The sequence below is a fragment of the Polypterus senegalus genome, chromosome 12 (assembly GCF_016835505.1).
Source record: "Polypterus senegalus isolate Bchr_013 chromosome 12, ASM1683550v1, whole genome shotgun sequence".
Lineage (NCBI taxonomy): Eukaryota > Metazoa > Chordata > Cladistia > Polypteriformes > Polypteridae > Polypterus > Polypterus senegalus.
Window position 1 is genome coordinate 82,277,712 of NC_053165.1, and position 19,298 is coordinate 82,297,009.

Below are 19,298 nucleotides of genomic sequence, written 5' to 3' on the forward strand. Positions count from 1 at the left end.
TCTCTGTATTTTATTTTGTTCGATGACAATCAATCGGATCATATGAGTTTGAGAATGTTATGTCTAATCATTATTTAAAAAATATATAGTATTATATATTTTTAAATAATTATTTTAGTTAAATCTAATATATGGGCTTCCTTCACTATATATTACCCAGGGTCCAGAAAGCATTCCCGACTTGTTCTGGAGTTACTAAATGGGTGCTTTCTGCATTTTTATAGCATGTTTAATTTTTGTCCTCCCATAACCATGAACTAGATTCAGCCAGTTGAGAATGTATCAATGTATACATATAATTTTCTTTTATAACAAATTGGGAGTGTGCTCCCCTATGACTTTCTTGTATACTGAGATAGAGGAAAAGGTCATCAGAACCACTTCCAGTTATGCAATATTTCTTAAATATCACACTGTATGCCTTTGTTTCTCATCATAACTGATTGATAATATCGATACACAATCATGACTATATATGCATTACCTAGATTAAGTGCAAAGTAAAAAGGGTTATAGTCACCTAAAAACAAAAACAAAGTGTTAGTATTATATAATATTTGTTGCAATAAATTGCTATAGGTAAAACTGCATTAGCTATATTTAATTATGATAATGATGGCAGAAATAAAAAAAAAATCATAGAATTAAATGTATTATCAGGAACACGACGGGGACGTAGCAGCTTATTGTTCCCATTACATCTTTATATTTACATGGCATGTTCAATGTTTACATGTTATTGTTATTATACTGATGATGTATAAATTAAAATTAATAATAGTTATTGAAAGAATGTGTTATATTGAATACAGTTTTTAATATCATGTATAGATTAATATTTCCATGATATAAAAAAATTTGGATTGTTGTTTAAATTAAATACTACTTCCGGTTGAGTAATTTTTCTCAAATGTTATTCCGGTTTTCTTTATTATCATTATAAATATCTATACAAAATTTGAATCATCTATCTGTAATTATAACCACAATTTACTTGAAAATTCTCAAAAGTATTCAGTTAAAGTACCAAAGTGGCCCAAAAGTTGATAGGATTCCTTATTTTTGATATAAAGCAGGTGTACAAAATCTCATTGACCTAGGTCAAAACGTTTTCAAGTTAATGTGTTTACACACGGACACACAGACAGACATCATTTCAAAAATGGTATTTTCAGACTCATAAGGTCTAAAACGTCAAGATTCATAAAAATCTCGAGGAGAAATTTTTGCGTGATTCCTATAATTTCTCTATACTATGTATACGAGAAAGTAAAAAGGCTAAAGTAACATGTCTAACAATAATGTAATGTAGCCAATGTATTCCTCAAATAATAATAAAACTGCTAATATAATCTTTTTTCGTGTTTGTTCTCTTATTGTCACAAACTGAGAAGCTCCAAGTCAAGAGAAAGTCATTCTGTGTTAAAGAACATGAGCGTGATTAGGCAACCAACATTTGTCTAGTGTGATCAAGTATTTTTGTTTATTGTAGCAGAGGATTCATCTGGAACTGTAAGCACCATGACTTAACATAGGACCAGAGATAAACCATAAGCCATAGGGAAGCGATAAGTGTAGTAAAAGTTCCTAATTCTAATAGAGGGCAGCAGGACGAATCATCATAGTCTGTGAGACCGTCTGCTATATTCTTTGGTGGCTAAGCTTCTCGAGAGTTGTCTAGCCCTTTAAACAAACTCAGCATGGCAGGGAAACCTGTATTGGCCGTAGGGCTTCTGGAAGGTATTGCTAACTCCAGAAATTAATCCTGGGTTGTCCTTTAAAGAAATTCTGTGCCAGGCCTTAAAAGCTCCTTCAACTCATTTGTTAGGCAAACATGGAGTATGAAGACACAGGAGGACAAGCATTGTACCAGGAGGAAGAAATAAATGACTAGTTGTCATTAAAAAGTGTGAAATGCAAATGGAGCCAAAAAGCATGGCATTCGTGATGAGTAATGGTCTAGACATGCCACACATTCTAGATAGGGGTCAATTTAGACAGGATCAGAGGGTCAGTAGGGTATTGTTTCTCTTTCTTGGTCTAATCCCAGTGAATATCGTTCACTGTTACTTATTTTTGTTAAATAAAACCACCCTTTGATAAGATGCCACAAAAATAAAGGGCACACAAATGCACACACTTATTTTGGACCAATTTAGAACCATTAATTAATCTAACCTGTATGTATTTAAGATGTGGAAGGAATACTAGAGTATGCAGGAGAAAACTCATGTATACACAGGAATAACATGCAATACACTAATGGCAGCTGGGTACAGGGTTCAAACCAAGGTTATCAGATCTGAACAGTGTTAACAACTGTCCTATGATGCCATCCTTTCCATAAGTTAAATATAAAATTAAATTTCAATAGATCCCAATCCAGTTTGATTGTAGAGTGGGAAAAAACGAATGAAAAAAAAAATCTGCAGCAGTCAAGAAATAAGGCTTTTAAAAAAGAGTAATTGGTCCACAAAGCACCCATGTGCTTTACATTCGCACTCTTAAAAGATCAATGTAAAAAATCTCTTATCTATGTAAATAAAAGTTGGAGACTGCTATAACAATCTATCTATATTATGTAGTGTTTTTCGTATCAAAATAAATATTGTTAGAAATGGCAAAAGAAATAAATCAATCTTCTGCAATGCTTTCACGTTTATCTAAGTCTTGTTAAAGGTAGATACAGGGGGACTATCTATCACAAAGACATCATAAAATTATCTCAGATTTGTTCCTTAATCCAAATCAAAACTGCAGGTCTATAACAGCCTATCTCAAAGCACATGGTGCAAGGCTACCATCCATCCCACAACTGACTCAGGCCCACCTCCATGCTCACCTATCTATCAGTTAATTTTTACGTGTTTAACTTGATAGAGGCAGCAGCGGAAAAAAATATCACTTGCTAGAGACTGTCTGTCATGTTAGTAGTAGCAGTAGTACTGTTACATGTACAGAGTACAGTGAAATTCTTTCTTGCATGTCTAACCAACATGTTGCTACTCTCTGGTGCCATCACAAACAATATTGCATCAAAAATACCAAACTTCATTTTATTTAATAGAAAACACAAATCAGCTTACCTGATATACTTCTTTTTTAAGTGGTCTCTTTCAGTTGAAGCCTTGGTCACTAACTGCCATACTACTACAGTAGCATACCCAAATCATGGGCATCAAACATTCATTTTTTTAAGTGGCAGTATACTGAGTTACGGATTAATATATAACACAAATAAGCTTTATAGAATGTCAAAGAGGAAACATTTTGTTTTGTCTAATAGTACAATCTATGGTATATTTTGTAATCCTCTTAATGTAGTTCTGGGTTTTGGGCAGTTGGTATTTAAACTTAAATATTATTTTGTGCATGTGGGGAACTGATCCAAATGGAGTGTCAGTGCATTGGTGAGTACACTCAGCCACACAAGACCCATTTAAAGTCACCAGTTAACCTGGATTTCTTAAGGATGCAGGAGGAAAACAAAGTATGACAAGGAGCTGCATTCTGATATGGGGACAATGTGCACAGTACAGTACATTTAAAATCTTACAAGAGCACAATGCACAGTGAGCATAATTCAAGCAGAACTGAGAGCAGCTTGATAAGAACACTGCAACAATAAAGGCCAGTCAGTTGAGAGGACCAGCAAGCAACGACTAATAAGAAGTCCTACATTTAAATTATTTGAACTAAAATAAAGTTTTGTTTTCTTTTTGCTTACTGAAACTTAATTAATAACAAAGAATTGCTGCCCTAACTTTATCTTGATATTTCTTTAGAAACCTCTGTAGAGGTTCTCCTTGCATCAACTTGATTCTGTGACATTTTTCTCTTTTTGGCCAGATATCTGTGTGTTCATACACTGATGTTAAATGACTTTGCTAATTGATTAACACCTACATCCCAAGTTAAGAAATATATTAAATGGAGGCGTGGATCATTCTCATTTGCCAGTCTGTTCCTGTGATTAAATGTATAATCACGATATTCTACCATGTGCTGCATTTAGCTCTTTAAAGATGCTGCTCAGTGGGGACTTTTCTATTTTGTAAGAATCTTTTCTTAGCATGAAGGTGGGGTCTTAGTGCTATGTATTCTATCAATATGTCTGTCTTCCTTTGAGGGGGGAGGGGAAGGAGTGTGCAGTGAAGGGATCTAGTGCTGGTTTTTCAAAGCGTGGGGAGGAGGGTGCAAATTGTAATGGCTGTGATGTCACCAGAACCTCCTTGAAAAGCCAGCCAATTAAAACTGGCCATTTTGTGGCAGATGGGTGCATAAAAGAAGCATTGCATTGCAGTACAGTCACACAGAACAGCAGCATCTTCAAGGAGAGGAGGAGGTTCAACTTTTGGGGTTGCATATAAAACAGTATACCACTGAGCCATTCAAACACACAATAAGGAGAGGCTTAAGGAGACTAAGGCCCATTTTTTTTTTAACAACTCTGAATCAATATTCTCTTCTGGAGTTAAGACGAAGATACTGAGATTGTTTCTTCCACGTCTGCTTTGAATGTAAGAGACACCAACCGGAAAAAAAGAACTGTGATTCACCAAGAAGACTGTGTTTTTTTTTTTATTTTCGTTTTGCCAAAAAAAAGACAAACAAAAGCATCTAAACAAGCAACACATTCCCACAATCGAAGGAGCTAAATTCTAACTTTCTTTGCACATTAAGAATGGTTACTGTACGTATCACTTTTCTTTCCTTTTGATCATAATGTGCATGTGAATAAATGAATATATGAAGTTTTCATTGTACTATTAGATACAATTATACATCTTATACAGGAATATTAGACTTTTGAAATGTGGTGTAAAATGAAATGCATTCATTATTACTGTGAAAATTTTGCAAACATTTGGATTTCTAAAATACATTCTTAAAGACAAACATCCAGCACTCTGTGACCCTGAATTGGACTGAGCAGATTCTGAAAAAGGATGGATAGTCACATTGGAAGTTATTGTGCTTATGTTGGCTAGTGTGTGCATTGTGCTCATTAAATATAAGGGAATTAAACTCTATAGGCTGTTATGTAAGAATTGATTTATGGAGCTGGTACAGGCAACTGAGCTTACTAATATGTGTAATTTAGTAGTAAAGTCACTCAATTGCAGAATAAAAGACAGTAAGCTACAGTGTAAATATAGGGATAACCTGCTTGTATTACTATATGCAATGATTTTAAAACAATTTGTACTAACTCTGATTGTCAAATTGTCAAATTAGTCATTTGTGGGAAAATAATTTGGGTTTAGGAGATAACACCCATCTTAGCCTGATTCGTTTAGATTTGCTGAAGGGATTTAACGATTAGAGGGCATTTGTAATGTGATATACGGCAATGCTGACAGACCTCTGGTTTGCAATCAATATCTGCAGGCTCCAGGAACCTGGCTTTGCTTCGCTTAGCTACTGTCTAATGCACAGTTATGCAAATAACTGCCATTATGATGAAAATCAATTGAGACTGAATAGTGTGTCTTTCACTGTAGAATATTTATTTTTAAATCTAAATCAGAGGATGCTTTTTTGTTGTCGTTTTTTGTATCAACAGCGCGCGCGCACACGCACACGCACATACACACAGAGCGGAAAACACCCACCTCTGCACAGGACTCGCGGGGAATGTGCTCCAGAAATGAACTGCCTAGATTTCTTTGGTAAAGAGTTTAAAGGATTGTTCCATTTTAGTGGCACGCTGAAGGACGTGTGTGTTTGATTTGAGTGATTGTGCTGGTCTGGCTGCAGTGATTTTTTCTTCTTATAAAACATAACAAGATGCCTTGGAGGTTCCGAACCCTTCAAGGATAGTGGATGGGGTCATGAAATTCCGCTTCGCAGAAACAGAAAGGCAGAAGGAGAGGAGAGAGAGAGAGAGAGAAAGAGAGAGAGAGAGAGAGAGAGAGAGAGAGAGAGAGAGAGAGAGAGCGGTGGGGAGATAGGGAAAACATACACACACACACACAATTATGCATCCTTAGCCTGTACTGATGGAAGCGAGTCAAATTCCTAAGGGTTCTTGTTGCGATGCAACTAGCTTGGAGAATCAGGTTAATATCGGACGCTGAAATACAATTTATTCAAGCACACTAATATATTTTTTCTTTAGACAGACAGACTGATAGATAGATAGATAGATAGATAGATAGATAGATAGATAGATAGATAGATAGATGCCATTGTTCTCGCTAGCCAAGTGTCACGCTATTGTACAGGTCATTATTTACCGCTTCAGCATGTGCGTAAAATACAAAAAGCGAGATACCAAAATCTCCCCTTATATGTATCATACATCTATTCCATATATTTATACCCAATTGGGAATAATAATAATAATAATAATAATAATAATAATAATAATAATAAACAATTTGTGCATATGTAATTAACGCTAGCCTAGACGCTGTTTCGGCATGCTTGGGTGTGCCGCATCTTTGTCCTTGACCTGCGCACCTTTGGAGGACGACCGAATGCCCACTCCCGTCTGCGACGAGCTAAAGAAAAAAAAATGGCGCAAAGCATCACTCATTCGCTACAAGCAAAAGCCAGGACAAAATAGTTACATTCTTTTCCATTATGACCTGGTTCAGAAAGAGAAAGGACAAGGGTTGCTATGTGCTCCTCCAGATAAAGGAAAACAAGAACAAAGCCCATCTCTTCAATGATTTTAAAAAGCCCCTCGGTCAATTACAATTAAGGGGAGTGGGCAATATATATTAAACAGCATATGGCATCTTGCTCTTTTTCCAAATTCCATTTCAGTGGAATCATTTTAAAGAATAGATGTCTGTACCAGAACATATTTAACAACAAAACTCACTATCATGTTCTATTGTTTTTACGAAATAAACTAGTAAAATGCAAGTTCTGAAGACAGAAGTGGAAATACTTAACATTCTTACAAATCATAAAAAACAGATAAATATGGGTTTACAGAGAGAAAAAATACAAGCGATAAAAAAATCGTATAATAAAGATGAGTTTTCTGCTTTAAACGATCGAAGTCCGACGAAAATGGTATTAATGTGATTTCGATTCGTACTCAGATTACACACACATATATAAGGCAGGGTAAACGACAAAATTTTAAAAAATCTAATATTTTAACAAAATGGTAACAATATGTCAAAATACCGCATATGCAATACATAATATAAAATGATTTAATTGTCACAAAGGAACCTCATACACCATTCTACATTTGTAAACATAAATAGCCAATGAAATGCTAAATATTGTAAAAGTTAAAGGATCATCATGAATTTAATAATGTGCGACATAATACATACATGTTAATATTTATTATTATGGTCTTAAATTCAAAATACAGATCAATCACAAACATATAATATCTGTAAGGAAATGAACGCCTGTCGTGCAAACAAAGAATTTTAACAATTCCACTGTATATATTCACATCATCGTGAGTTGTGGAAATGCATATGGATTAAAATTAGAATAAATAAAAATCGCAGAATTCAAGGCTTCTTGTAAAATTCATACCTGCGTGTGTTGAGGCATTTGGTCACTACAATTGTTAAAAAAAAAAACTAATTTCCATGCGTTTTAACTACGACAGTGACCCCCACATATAACATCAAAAATAAAACCAAACTCATCTTTCAGCATACTAAGTGAAACAAGCAATGCAAATAAAGCGTGTCATCCCTGCAACGGTAAGGACTGCACTGCGAATGTGAAAGTATAACTAGCAAATTAGGTTAGCTTGCTGGTTGAAACAATCACACATCGCCGGTATGCGATGTCGCACTTACAAAGAGCACTGGTCTTTTGTGGCTCTAAGGCAACATCATATTAATGCTACTGCTTTATTCATTGTAGGGCTATACATTTTCTTTTCAATTAATATGCATGTGTGTGTTTATACGATAAAGTTTAAATTGTACGCTAACATTTAAAATGAAAAGAAAAATTGTGTACTATAAAAATACGTGCAGATTGATCGGTTTGATACGTTATTGCAAAAATGACACATGGGGTTCATTGTATTTTAGTAAATGTATGTTGTAGAAAAATAAGAGTATGGCGAGCATGTAAATAAGTAGGCATATGATGAAATGTGTGAGACAGACAGATATGTATGATTTCGAAAGTAAGCCATTAAAATATTTAAATACCGCATTTTCAGAATACACGTAACTCCAAAACACTATAGCACATTGTAGCCTTAATTTCCATTGACCATCAGTAATAATTCGTTGCTGCTTCCCTATAGAAGCGGCCATCACTGCGCTTGTAGCCTGCACTGTGTGCCAGTCGTTGATTCTAACAAAACGTGACATGTTTCTCTAATAAGCACTTTGATATTTTGTGGTTTATTGCGACTGACATGCCAAAGGTTCGAAATGGCTATATCCCTGGTGCTCTGCACTGCGTTATTCTGCAACGTGTAAATGGCGCTTTTACAAAACTGTTAAGAGGCAACCCGTATACACTGATATGAATTAATGAAGAACAGCCGCCCTCTTTTTTGTATGCAATGCACAGATTTCGCCTTCCTCGTCGATGAGGTGCAGACGTGGACAATTAAAACGTTTACCCGGCATTGTGTGAAGCTTCCATTGAAAGCTGCAATTGTGTGCCACTTCTACATGAAAATGCAACGAGAGGAGACAATTAATTAAGTGTGTAATTATTTATGTTATATCGGTATTTATAATTCAGAGCAGTTAAAGAGTTGGTCAAATGTAATTGGCCTGGTCGAATTAACAGATCCCAACTCTGGCTTGGATTCGTTTAGATTTTTGTACAAGAAAGGCGTCCACGCTGCGGCACATTCATCCAGAATTGACTCTGGAACAGGGATGGGCAGACAAGGTTTTGTAACGCAGCACTGACTTTTTTGAGATAACGGCAATTTTCCCCTCGATTCTATTATTTGTTTACAGAAGCTAGCAAAATTAATTCTGCCTGCCTGTACTTGAAAAACAGACTTCTGAAAAGGGGCTCAGGGGACTGTACTCTGGTCGCTTTCAAGTCGCTCATTCGTTAGCTAAATATTATGCTCATAAGAAGACATGGGTGTGAGTGACCGCTGCCGTTCAACACATTGTCACTCACACCAGTGCCCATAAATGAAGAAAGACAGAATATTTATGTAAATATTTGGAAAGAAGCAGTCTGTGTTGAGATTTTTCACAGTGCGTTGATCACAACGAAATAAAACAGTTGGAAATTATCATCCTATCGTTCAACTAATTGAAAGGAAGCACTGCAGTTTTCCAGGACCGAGTCATCCCGTGTATTGATATTGAGTATATTGCCCGGTTGAGACACAGGAGGGCGGTTTCATGACAGACACTGCAAAAATAGTCATGCTGGCCGTCGCCAAGCTTAACTCAATAGTGGGTGGAGTCAGACAATATATTATAAGAATTGGGCGGAGACTACGTGGAGCCGCCCGGGAATAACTACGGGATATAATATCAGGGTGAAATCTTTAAGGTGTTTTTTCTTCTCTTTGGGGTTGGCTGCTGGATACACCTTTCGAGCCTTATTTCAGCTATTATTAGGTTCCGAGCATGCAGCTTAGTGCGAGCCAACACCGGTATTTAAAACGTCCAATATACATATTTTTTGTGGAGTAACCGACTACAAACACATAGTGCAGCCAGTCTCGTGAATAAAGAGTAAGTCATTTATTCAACAAAGTTTAAGAAACATTCTTAGCCCTGTCCAATGTGAACAAGTTTTTATAACTTTGTAGCATTCACGAATTTCACTGTTAAAGTAATTAAAGTACTAATATGTAAATGTCCATCTGCCTAAAAAATACGAAGATTCGATCTAATTTTCTTGCGGTCAGAATTCTGTTGTAATGGGATGAGTGATTCACCCACCACGCCCATAAGCGGACGACTACGTCCGCTTTATTTCCTTTTCCACATGTTTGAGCTAGGAACTGTCAAGTCGGTATAAATGAGCAGAAAAGGTCCATGTCAGTAGAGAATACACTGCTTTGATTATTTGCTCCATGAGTAGTTCACAATCCCAGCGAATTTATATTTTTTTTATTTGTTGCGTGTGTGTGCGTGTGTTTAATTCCTGTTTTTGTGGCGGTTCGGGAATAATGAATCATGAGAAAATGCCAACTCAGTTATTATTCTTTTACTTTCAAACACCACCAGTTTTGTTAAATGTAGTGGTAGAGATATATGATCTCAATTTTGTGAAGCTTTTGAAATTGAGCAATCCTGTTGGAAGAATAGCTGGAAGTGTTGGGATGCTGCTGCTGCTTCCAAATAAATAAGTCCCTTGGAATTCACCTAGCAACTTTATATAATATGGTTAACTGGAAATAATATCTATAACTTTTTATATAGTGCCTCATCAGCAATATTAATTTATTTCAGTAAATGGTATGTGTTGTGTGACCTTGAACTGAATCAAGCTGCCTTGAAAATGGTTGGATGGACCGATGTTTTTTCATTTTGATGGAATGGTAGTGCAGCAGTTAGCACAGCTATGGGATATAGTGCCCTCTAGACTTATCTCGTGCCTTGACTATTATGTTAGCATAACAGTCAGTGGCTCCTCATGAGCTGTTATTTGAAAAAAAGCAGGGATGGAAATTTGCTTATAGTATAGGTAAAGACATTGGACTTTAAACTGACAGAGTTGGTAGTTCAACACATGTTCCTACCTTAGTCAGTGGCCTTTATCTTACTTGTGCTCCAAATATTTAAAAATATCCTTGGAATGTTTTTCATCATAGATTTTTTTTTTTAACTTTTTTTTTTTCTGGTTAACAATCTTCATATCTATGTGTATACAGCGTTTTGCATGGAACTGATAAAATTCTATTAATTGAATGATTAAGTCTATTGTATGTGAGTATCTGATGAAACTAAAATGAGCATAAATTTAAAATCCATCTCACTTGTACTTTTTTGGTTATTAGAGGACAGCACTGAACAGGGCTCTGCAATAACAATGAATGATGAAATAACAGACATTTTGTACAGGACAGGGGATGTGTGCATTTTGTTTTCCTTTGTCTACTAAATGCATCACGTGGAAAGTCGGAGGATGCAAGCTCTTGCTCAAATTTGGGTGTGGCAAAGGATGCTAGCCTTGAAAGAGAATTTACCCTGAATGGCCCTCAGTAGAGACTTTTTTGTTTGGTTGTGCTTGCTGCTTACCCAAGGTATGGTAGCTTGATCTGAGGCAGTCATTAATCCTTGAAAAGCTTGCTGTTGTTTGGCACATATCCCAATAGCCGTAGGTGCTCAGAAGGAAAAGATTAACATCTGCAACTGTGTGGCAATGTTTAATATGCATCTGCTGAGTTCAGGGGGCTTAAAGGTATTGTTTCCCAGCACAGCTTTGGGTGCATACTTTAAAGCATACCTGTCCTTTAGAGGGCAAAGAAAAGAAAAAAAAAAATCACATTGCAGCAATTAGGTCTTAAAAATCAGTTCTCTCAGAAGTTCAAAATATTCAAGTGCACCTGAGTTATTCATCTGGTCTTGAAATGTCTTACTGTAATATTTTATATATTGCGGCATAAACAGATTATAGGGATACTGTGTAAATATATTGAATTCTTTTTCACTGAATGTAGTCTCTGGCTTGCAATTGACTTTCAATGAGCTATTTGACCAATCACATTGTTGTATATAGCATATTTCACAACCATCAAAAATTGAAAAAACACAGACAAATCAAAAAAGAATAGAAAGAGTGCTTCATGTATTTATTTATCCTAGAAGGTGGCATTGATGCATAGTAATTACCATTCCTCCTTGGGATCAAATTCCACACTCAGGTGCTGTCTGTTTGGAGTTTGCCCAATCATGGCTGTGTGTTTTTTTTTTTGTCCAGGTATCCACAACCTAAATATGTGTGCTTTAGGTTAATTTGCCATTCTAAATTGCCCCCCTGTTAGTTGTTTGTGTGAGTGAGTGGGCCCTGTGATGAACCAACACCATACCCTATCTAGAATTAGTTTCTACCTTAAACCTGATAATTTCAAAAAAGACTCTGGCATTCAATGCCCTTGAATTAGATTAAGGGGTTTGAGAATGTTATTTTTATTTAGCAGATGTAATTTAACCAAATACAATTCTGTTCAAAATCTGGTAAAATTAAGTTGGATGGTGACTGTGTGTCTTGAATTAAATCTGTATCTTTAAGATGTTAATACATCAGATAAATGGAATTACAGGGGAATAGCACATATATACAACAAAAACATTGTATGCTGGACAATGTGCACCAGTTAAGGTGTGCCAATTGCAAACTACAAAGCTGATATTTCACATCCCACCACTGAGCAACTCACTTAATCTGACAACACTACAGGTATAAATGAAGTAGATCTATGAAAACACTTAGGTCGTGTATGCAAAAAGTGCAACATGTAACCAAACAGATTAGTCTCTGTATGACCCTGAGATGGACCCTCAACATGCCAATGTCTAAATATAGAGATATGGAATCTGTACATGTAAATCAACTTGGGTAATGTACAATCAAACCACAATGGCCAGTTTAAATTCCACTGTTTCTCTTTATGACATTGGGCAAGTCATTTAATATGTCTGAATTCTAAATATATGCAATCTGGCATGTTCTGGCGTGTGTACAATATAGACCTTCAGGAGTATATGTACTTAACTTTGTACAGCAAATGTATTGGAGTCATTTTGATCAGATCAATAGCCTTCTTTTGTTTTTATATAGATAATAACTGTAGCAGTTTCATTAAAACTGAGTGATTTATTTTTGTGTTTGTATATCCACTCATATTCTGACATAAGCAAAGAATAGCTTCACGCAAAAATTGTTAAATTGTGTTGAGGGATGAAACATTTAAATCCATTGAAAAAACTGCAGTTGAAACATCTGGACAAATTACTGTTAAGTATCCAAACAATCTTGATGGTCTGTATGTTTTCCCCTTATTTGTTAAAACTTATGTTCAATCAGTATTTATAATAAATCTCTTGCATAGCATTTTCCATATATCTTAGCTCTAACATTAATGTGTCAATGTGCTTTAAATAACACAGTTTACTTTAACAATATTATTATCTCAATTGAATTCCCAACATGTCTTAATTGCTGCTTTATCTTGAAAAATGTCTGTGGGTCAGGCACAAGCGCATGTAGGCTAACCACAAGCCTGTAATACTGGAAGTCAATAGTCCTGGCTAATATGTTAGAACATCGATCCATCCATTCATTATTCAACCCGCTATATCCTAACTACAGGGTCACGGGGGTCTGCTGGAGCCAGTCCCAGCCAACACAGGGCGCAAGGCAGGAAACAAACCCCGGGCAGGGCACCAGCCCACCGCAGTATATTGGAACAATATCTACATTTTTCAGCACCTTAAAAGAAAAGTCATTCTGCAAAATGAATACATTTGGTAAACTAAAAATACACACATCTTTTAAAATGTATGCTAGATTTCATGACCTGGGTACCACAATGCTTATTGTGTTTAGTACTTATATTATACAGGCAAATTCCTGGCCAGCAACTAGTTTAGGTTTCATTTCACTGGTCTAAGAAAAACAGTGATGTGAAATGAAGGTTCAGTATTGGTTAGGTATGTGTGAAACTGATTTCTGGAATATACTGGCATTCAGTTACACATAATGACAGCTATTGGTTTAGCTCCCCATAATCCCATAATTGAAAGTCGTTCAAGGAAGATGTATTGGCCTAACTACTCGTCTCCTCTGTTTTATTGTGGGAAAATAAGCTTTAGTTTTTGTGGAAGGAGGTGGGAAGCCTTCCGTTTACACACCATGTACTCTACCAAACAAATATCCTGCTACTATTATCACACAAAATTGTCATAAATTCAGAATACCCATGTGGGAAGTACTTTCTACTCTATATGCAAATGTTCACTAATTTTCCACTTCTTATATGAGACTGAGTCACAAGGGCAACAGACTTAGCAGTAAGGCCCATACATCCTTTTCCCCAGCCACACTTGCCAACTCATGCTGAGGGATCCCAAGCCATTTCCAGGTCATTTGGGAGATATACTCTACACAGAGAGTCCTGGGTCTTCCCCCAGTTGGTTGTGCCCATGAAACCTCCACAGGGAGGTTTCCGGAAGGCATCCATATCAGATGCCCAGATCACCTTAACTGGCTCCACTGAATGTGGAGGGTCAGCAGCTTTACGCCTAGCCTCTCTAGGATATCTTTACTTCTCTCCATATCTCTAAGGCATAGCCCAATAACCCTACAGAGAAAGCTCATTTTGTCTGCTTGTACCCAAGATTTCATCTTTTGGTCATTACCCAAAGCTCATGACCATAAAAGGGTAGGGATGTAGATCGACTGGTATATTGAGAGCTTTGCCTTCTGGCTCAGCTCTTTCTTCACTACTATGGACCAATTTAGCGACTACATAACTGCGCTTGATCTGTCTGTCCTGATCCGTCTGTCAATTAGCCTCCAAGATTCTAAAACGTCACCACTTCAGACAGTAACTAACCTCCTGGTGAACAAAAGTATGAAAATAAAATGAAGTCATTGTACAACAACTTTAAAATATGTAGCAATCTTTTCTGTATATTGTGCCTTTTATTTTATGTTAACACAGACCTGGAAGTTTGTGCATCTCAGACTTCAAAATATGTATGTCTATATTTCGTGCCATTCATTTTATGTTAATACTTAATAGGAAGTTGGTGCAACCCAACTTTAGAATATTCATCAATAATTATGCAGTGACTTTTTTAGTGCACAATTTTCTGTTCATTCATTCTCTGAACCAGATTTTTTTGGACAATGTGTTGACAAAGCAGAGTTTAACATGCAGATCCCACCCTGGCTTACATGTCAATTTATCACAGAACAAGTTCACCAAAATCTACTTGGGGCTAATTTAGAATCACCAACCAATCTGAAATCATATATTTGAATGGCAAGAGTACATAACATTCCCTGCTGGAGGCCAACATGAGGTAAAGGAAGTAAAGTTAGACTCTTGTCTGGCTGGGAATCAAAGGAGGATTCAAACACTGTAAGACACCAGCATTACCCACAGTTCGTCTGTGCCACCACAAACCTCAGCTAAAGTCACAAGATTATCATCAAATCTATGATCAGTTGGATTAATCTTTTTGGGATAGAATTCATGTTACTCTATAATATTCACTTCCACTTGCTGTATAAACCAAGAGTGCCATACACTAAAACTACTGTACATCACAGTTACAATACAGAAACATTTGCGGTGGCACAGAACTTCCAAATAAAAGTAAATTGTCACCTCCATTAAGAGTTGCCCTGTGCCAAATTCTTTTTAAACCCCCACCCCCCCACTCTGATTTGGCTTCATTAGTATTACTATGCAATCAAACAGAAAACCTTTTCCCTAGATGGCAAACACTTTATTAGTTTGGTTGAGAAAGGCACTATACTGCTTAAAGATAGGTTGATTAAATATAACTTGCAAAAGTTTTGACCTGAGAGACACAATTTCAGAGTTTGCATGTGAGGATTTACAGCAGGAAAACTCAACACTAATGTAGACCAAGAATGTTTTTGTTCAAATGCAGTTAGACTGGTCCTCTTTGACATCATCATACCTTAGAGTCATTGATTTACATTTTCTTCTATGTTTTGTGTGAATAGTAGAACACTCTCTGCAATATGTTGTATGTGATCAGCCTGGAGAATATTAGCATCATTTTGGAGGTGCTATCGTTGATATTTAGCATAATTTAAATGCAGCCATGTGCCCCCCACCCCCCAGCCTGTTTAGTTGTCAGATCTTAGTTTTACTGCATGCTGATATTTGAAGCCAGCAATGAATGACAAGCCTTTTCGTTGATCAGATTTTTTTTTATGATTTTACGCTCGTCGCTAACAGTTATTTTTTTACTGGAATAGAGTGATGAGTACAGTTATGCAGTTCAACTGTTTGAGACAACTATTCCAGTCATTAAATCAGGGAAACTAGGACATCCGTAAAGAGAGCATAGGAATGTGCATCAGCGCCTTTGTGTGTGTGTATGTGTGCTGTTCTTCATCCACCCTTTTGCAAATTAGCTCATCAGAGAATTTACCTTGTTATATTTCGTAGTGCAGATTGGTAGATATAATGTGGCTCTTCTCTACATTTCTAGTCTGAGGGTAGTGACATTGCTTTTATATTCAATGATATGTGCAATATCAAAGTGCAGCACTGTCGACAGGCATTGCAATATTTGCGTGCTTTAGACTGTTAAAGTCCACATGTCCTTGGAGGTTTTTTGAGGAAAAGAAAGTACCCAGCCTTGCGACTTTCCATTAAATATTTAACAACCTCTTGCATCAGAACACATAAATAGAAAACAGCAACAAACCAAAAGATGTGAAAATTCAACACAAAGAATTAACCTTCTCAGGGTGAAATTTAGACTTCACTGGCCAACAGAACATTTCTTAAGACTTAAAGTACATTAGGAGTGAAAGTATTAGGACTTTGTGTTAATACAAATCTTTAATATTCAATAATTGAGGGTGACACATCTCCTACTGGACAGTTACTGGGCAGTAATTATAATTTACCATAGTGACCTGCCAAATGTCTCATTGTGTAACGTCAGCAAAAGATCACTTAGATTTGTGGGTCCTGTTCTTTTAGAATCTCCCTCCCTTATTTCTGCCTGGATTGCACCATCTGTCTTCATGTATGCTAAATTTAGCTGAAAACACACATTTTTTTCTCTTGTATGTTAGTAATTTTGCAGAGGTTTCTGTCTTATCTTCTCTGTCCTTCTATATTGACAGCAACAGTGCCAATTCAACTCACCAGTTTGTCACTACCTATGTTCACTGCAACCCTTAATTGTTCAATTCAGTTTCAGTTTTAGACTTTCCTGGTAATTTTATATTTTGTTGTCTATAAAGTCTGATTGACCAAAAAACAATGTTTATATTTGTGTAACAGAATACACAGTAAAAAAAAAGAACTGAATGAAAATTCTGTCTGGATATATCACTGTGGATGCAACCTGACAGACTGTTTCTGATATTCGGTGCATCAGGTGTTACTTAAGCTGGAGTGTGAAACATTGTCCATGGGAAGTGCTTTCTTTTAAACTTCTCGTTTTAATATTTACGGAAGAAAACATAGATTTAGACCTGATCCATGATGGCAAAAATGTCCATCCATCCATCCATTTTCCAACCCGCTGAATCCGAACAATTTAGTAAAATATGAATGTTACCAAGCCTAGGTAGACAGAATAATCTTATTGCTATTTATTATAAGCTTTAGATAGATAGATAGATAGATAGATAGATAGATAGATAGATAGATAGATAGATAGATAGATAGATAGATAGATAGATAGATAGATAGATAGATAGATAGATAGATAGATAGATATTCTGGAATCTGAATCTAATATGTTTAGAAAGAAAGGTAAAATGACAGTCTCCTTTGGCCGCATTTCATAGTTCATAAGTAGATAAAATCGTGTGACTACAGCCAACAAGCTTTATAATAATATAATGATACAGACAGACTCCTCTGGCTGACTCTAACAGGCCCTAGGTGGTTGGAATCATCTGGCTATTTCTAACAAGCTTCAGACATAGAGATAAATATACAGATGTTTAAATAGAAATATTCATGGATTCCTTTGACTGGCCCTAACAGGTTTTGGACAGGTAGGCAAATTCATTTTGAGGCTTCTAATGAGAGTTAGAAAAGTAGTTCATTTTAAAGGCAATGCTTGTGCAGGTCTTACTAACAATGGTTATCTAGTTTATTTTATTGAAGTATTATAACTAGTAGCATGCTATGTTGATAGTGCTCCTTGTTAATGGCAATAGGTACAAATGATTAGCTGTGCTTAAACGCATTTACAAGACTGAGCTTTTTATTGTGTTCAGAGATGTTTACTGCATTATTTTTAACTAGGGTTTTGGTATTTGCATGTGATTAATCCAAAAAACTAGAGGTGTTTCACTCTCTGTGGATAGTTTTTTTCTTAAATGTAAGGTTCCCATTTTGAACAGATAGGAAGGTTATATTTGCTCTGTCTTCCTTCTAATATTCAAAGAGAAATGAACTAATTTTTAAAGGATTTTGCATGATATTTCTTTCCACTGCCAAGTATGACAAAAACAATTTGAGTGTACCTTCTGGGTTTGTATGAGCCCTGCAATAGCCTGGTCATTGTCTTGTGCATATTACTGCTAGAATGGACATAAGCTCAAAGGTACTCATCCTTGTCCACAGAGGCGCTCAAAGGAAGCAGGTTTTATTATAGCCACAGAGTTGTGGGTCAAGTGTGAAGATTCCAAAACATCATGATCAGCCTACTTTAACCATTTAAAATCAATTTGCATTTGCCATCAGCTCTTAGAGGCTTCCTTAGATGACACAGTCATTTTTTCCTGTGTTCTACCAATCATTATGAGTGAAGTCTTTTACAATGCTCTTCCAATACTTGCTGTTAGTCTCTCTCACAAAGAAGCTAATTATTCCACTGAATGATTTTACACATATTTAAAGCCACAGTTGTATGCAATTTATGCAAATTGCAGCTGGATCCTTAAGATTTCTAAAATAAATAAAATTTACAAAATGTTTTCCTGCCTGGCCACATGTGGAAAATCACACATGGTTAGAGTCTAACCTGGTAGTATTAGGTGTAAGGTAGAATATGTTGTTTGGCTGTGCAGCAATCCTGTACATGGCACATTTACACACATACATAACCAGGACAACTAAAACTATCTGGATTCTCCAGTCATAATAACCTGTACATCTTTGGGTTGTATGAACAAAGCAGAGTAACACAATGTGAATTAATTCCTTCATTACAACCGCTTATTCCAATTTTAACGTTGCAGACAGCCATAGACTACATAAGACACATTAAGAGCAAAGCATGAATTAACCCAGAACAGGATCCTGCTGGAAACTCTGAAATGGCTGGCGGATGTGAGCGTACCATGCAACAGACTGGCACTCAATTCTAGGGTTATTTTGTCAGATGCTTATGCAGAAAGTGCCAGCTCCACATAGCTCTTTATTAAACTAAGATGATGAAGACAAATTGAAAGATGAATGGACCTAAATAAATCCATGCCAATTCCTTTCCCAGAATATCATTTCTGTGCATATTGCAAATACTGTAATGTGTAAACCACCTTGTAACATGGAGGGTACATAATGATCAGTAATAATGACATTTATACTATTATTACTGTAATATTTAACTGGAAAAAGTTATATTTATAGTTTTGTGTTTGACCATTCTTTTATATGTTACATGGAAATATTTTTTTAATAA

The 19,298-nt window shown here is 36.1% G+C and overlaps 1 protein-coding gene across 10 annotated transcripts in view; it reads left to right on the plus strand.

Moving 5' to 3' along the window:
- Nucleotides 1-19,298, plus strand: part of elavl3 (ELAV like neuron-specific RNA binding protein 3) — an 89,304-nt gene that overhangs the window by 16,931 nt on the left and 53,075 nt on the right. For 8 of the 10 annotated variants that reach the window (XM_039772655.1, XM_039772658.1, XM_039772662.1 and 5 more), the window contains exon 1: nucleotides 4,289-4,693. The exons of the other annotated variants lie outside the window; for them this stretch is intronic. In XM_039772655.1, the coding sequence (XP_039628589.1) occupies nucleotides 4,685-4,693 (9 nt within the window). In that variant the 5' untranslated portion in view covers nucleotides 4,289-4,684. Of the gene's footprint in view, nucleotides 1-4,288; nucleotides 4,694-19,298 lie in introns of those variants that run through there. 10 annotated transcript variants of the gene reach the window in all.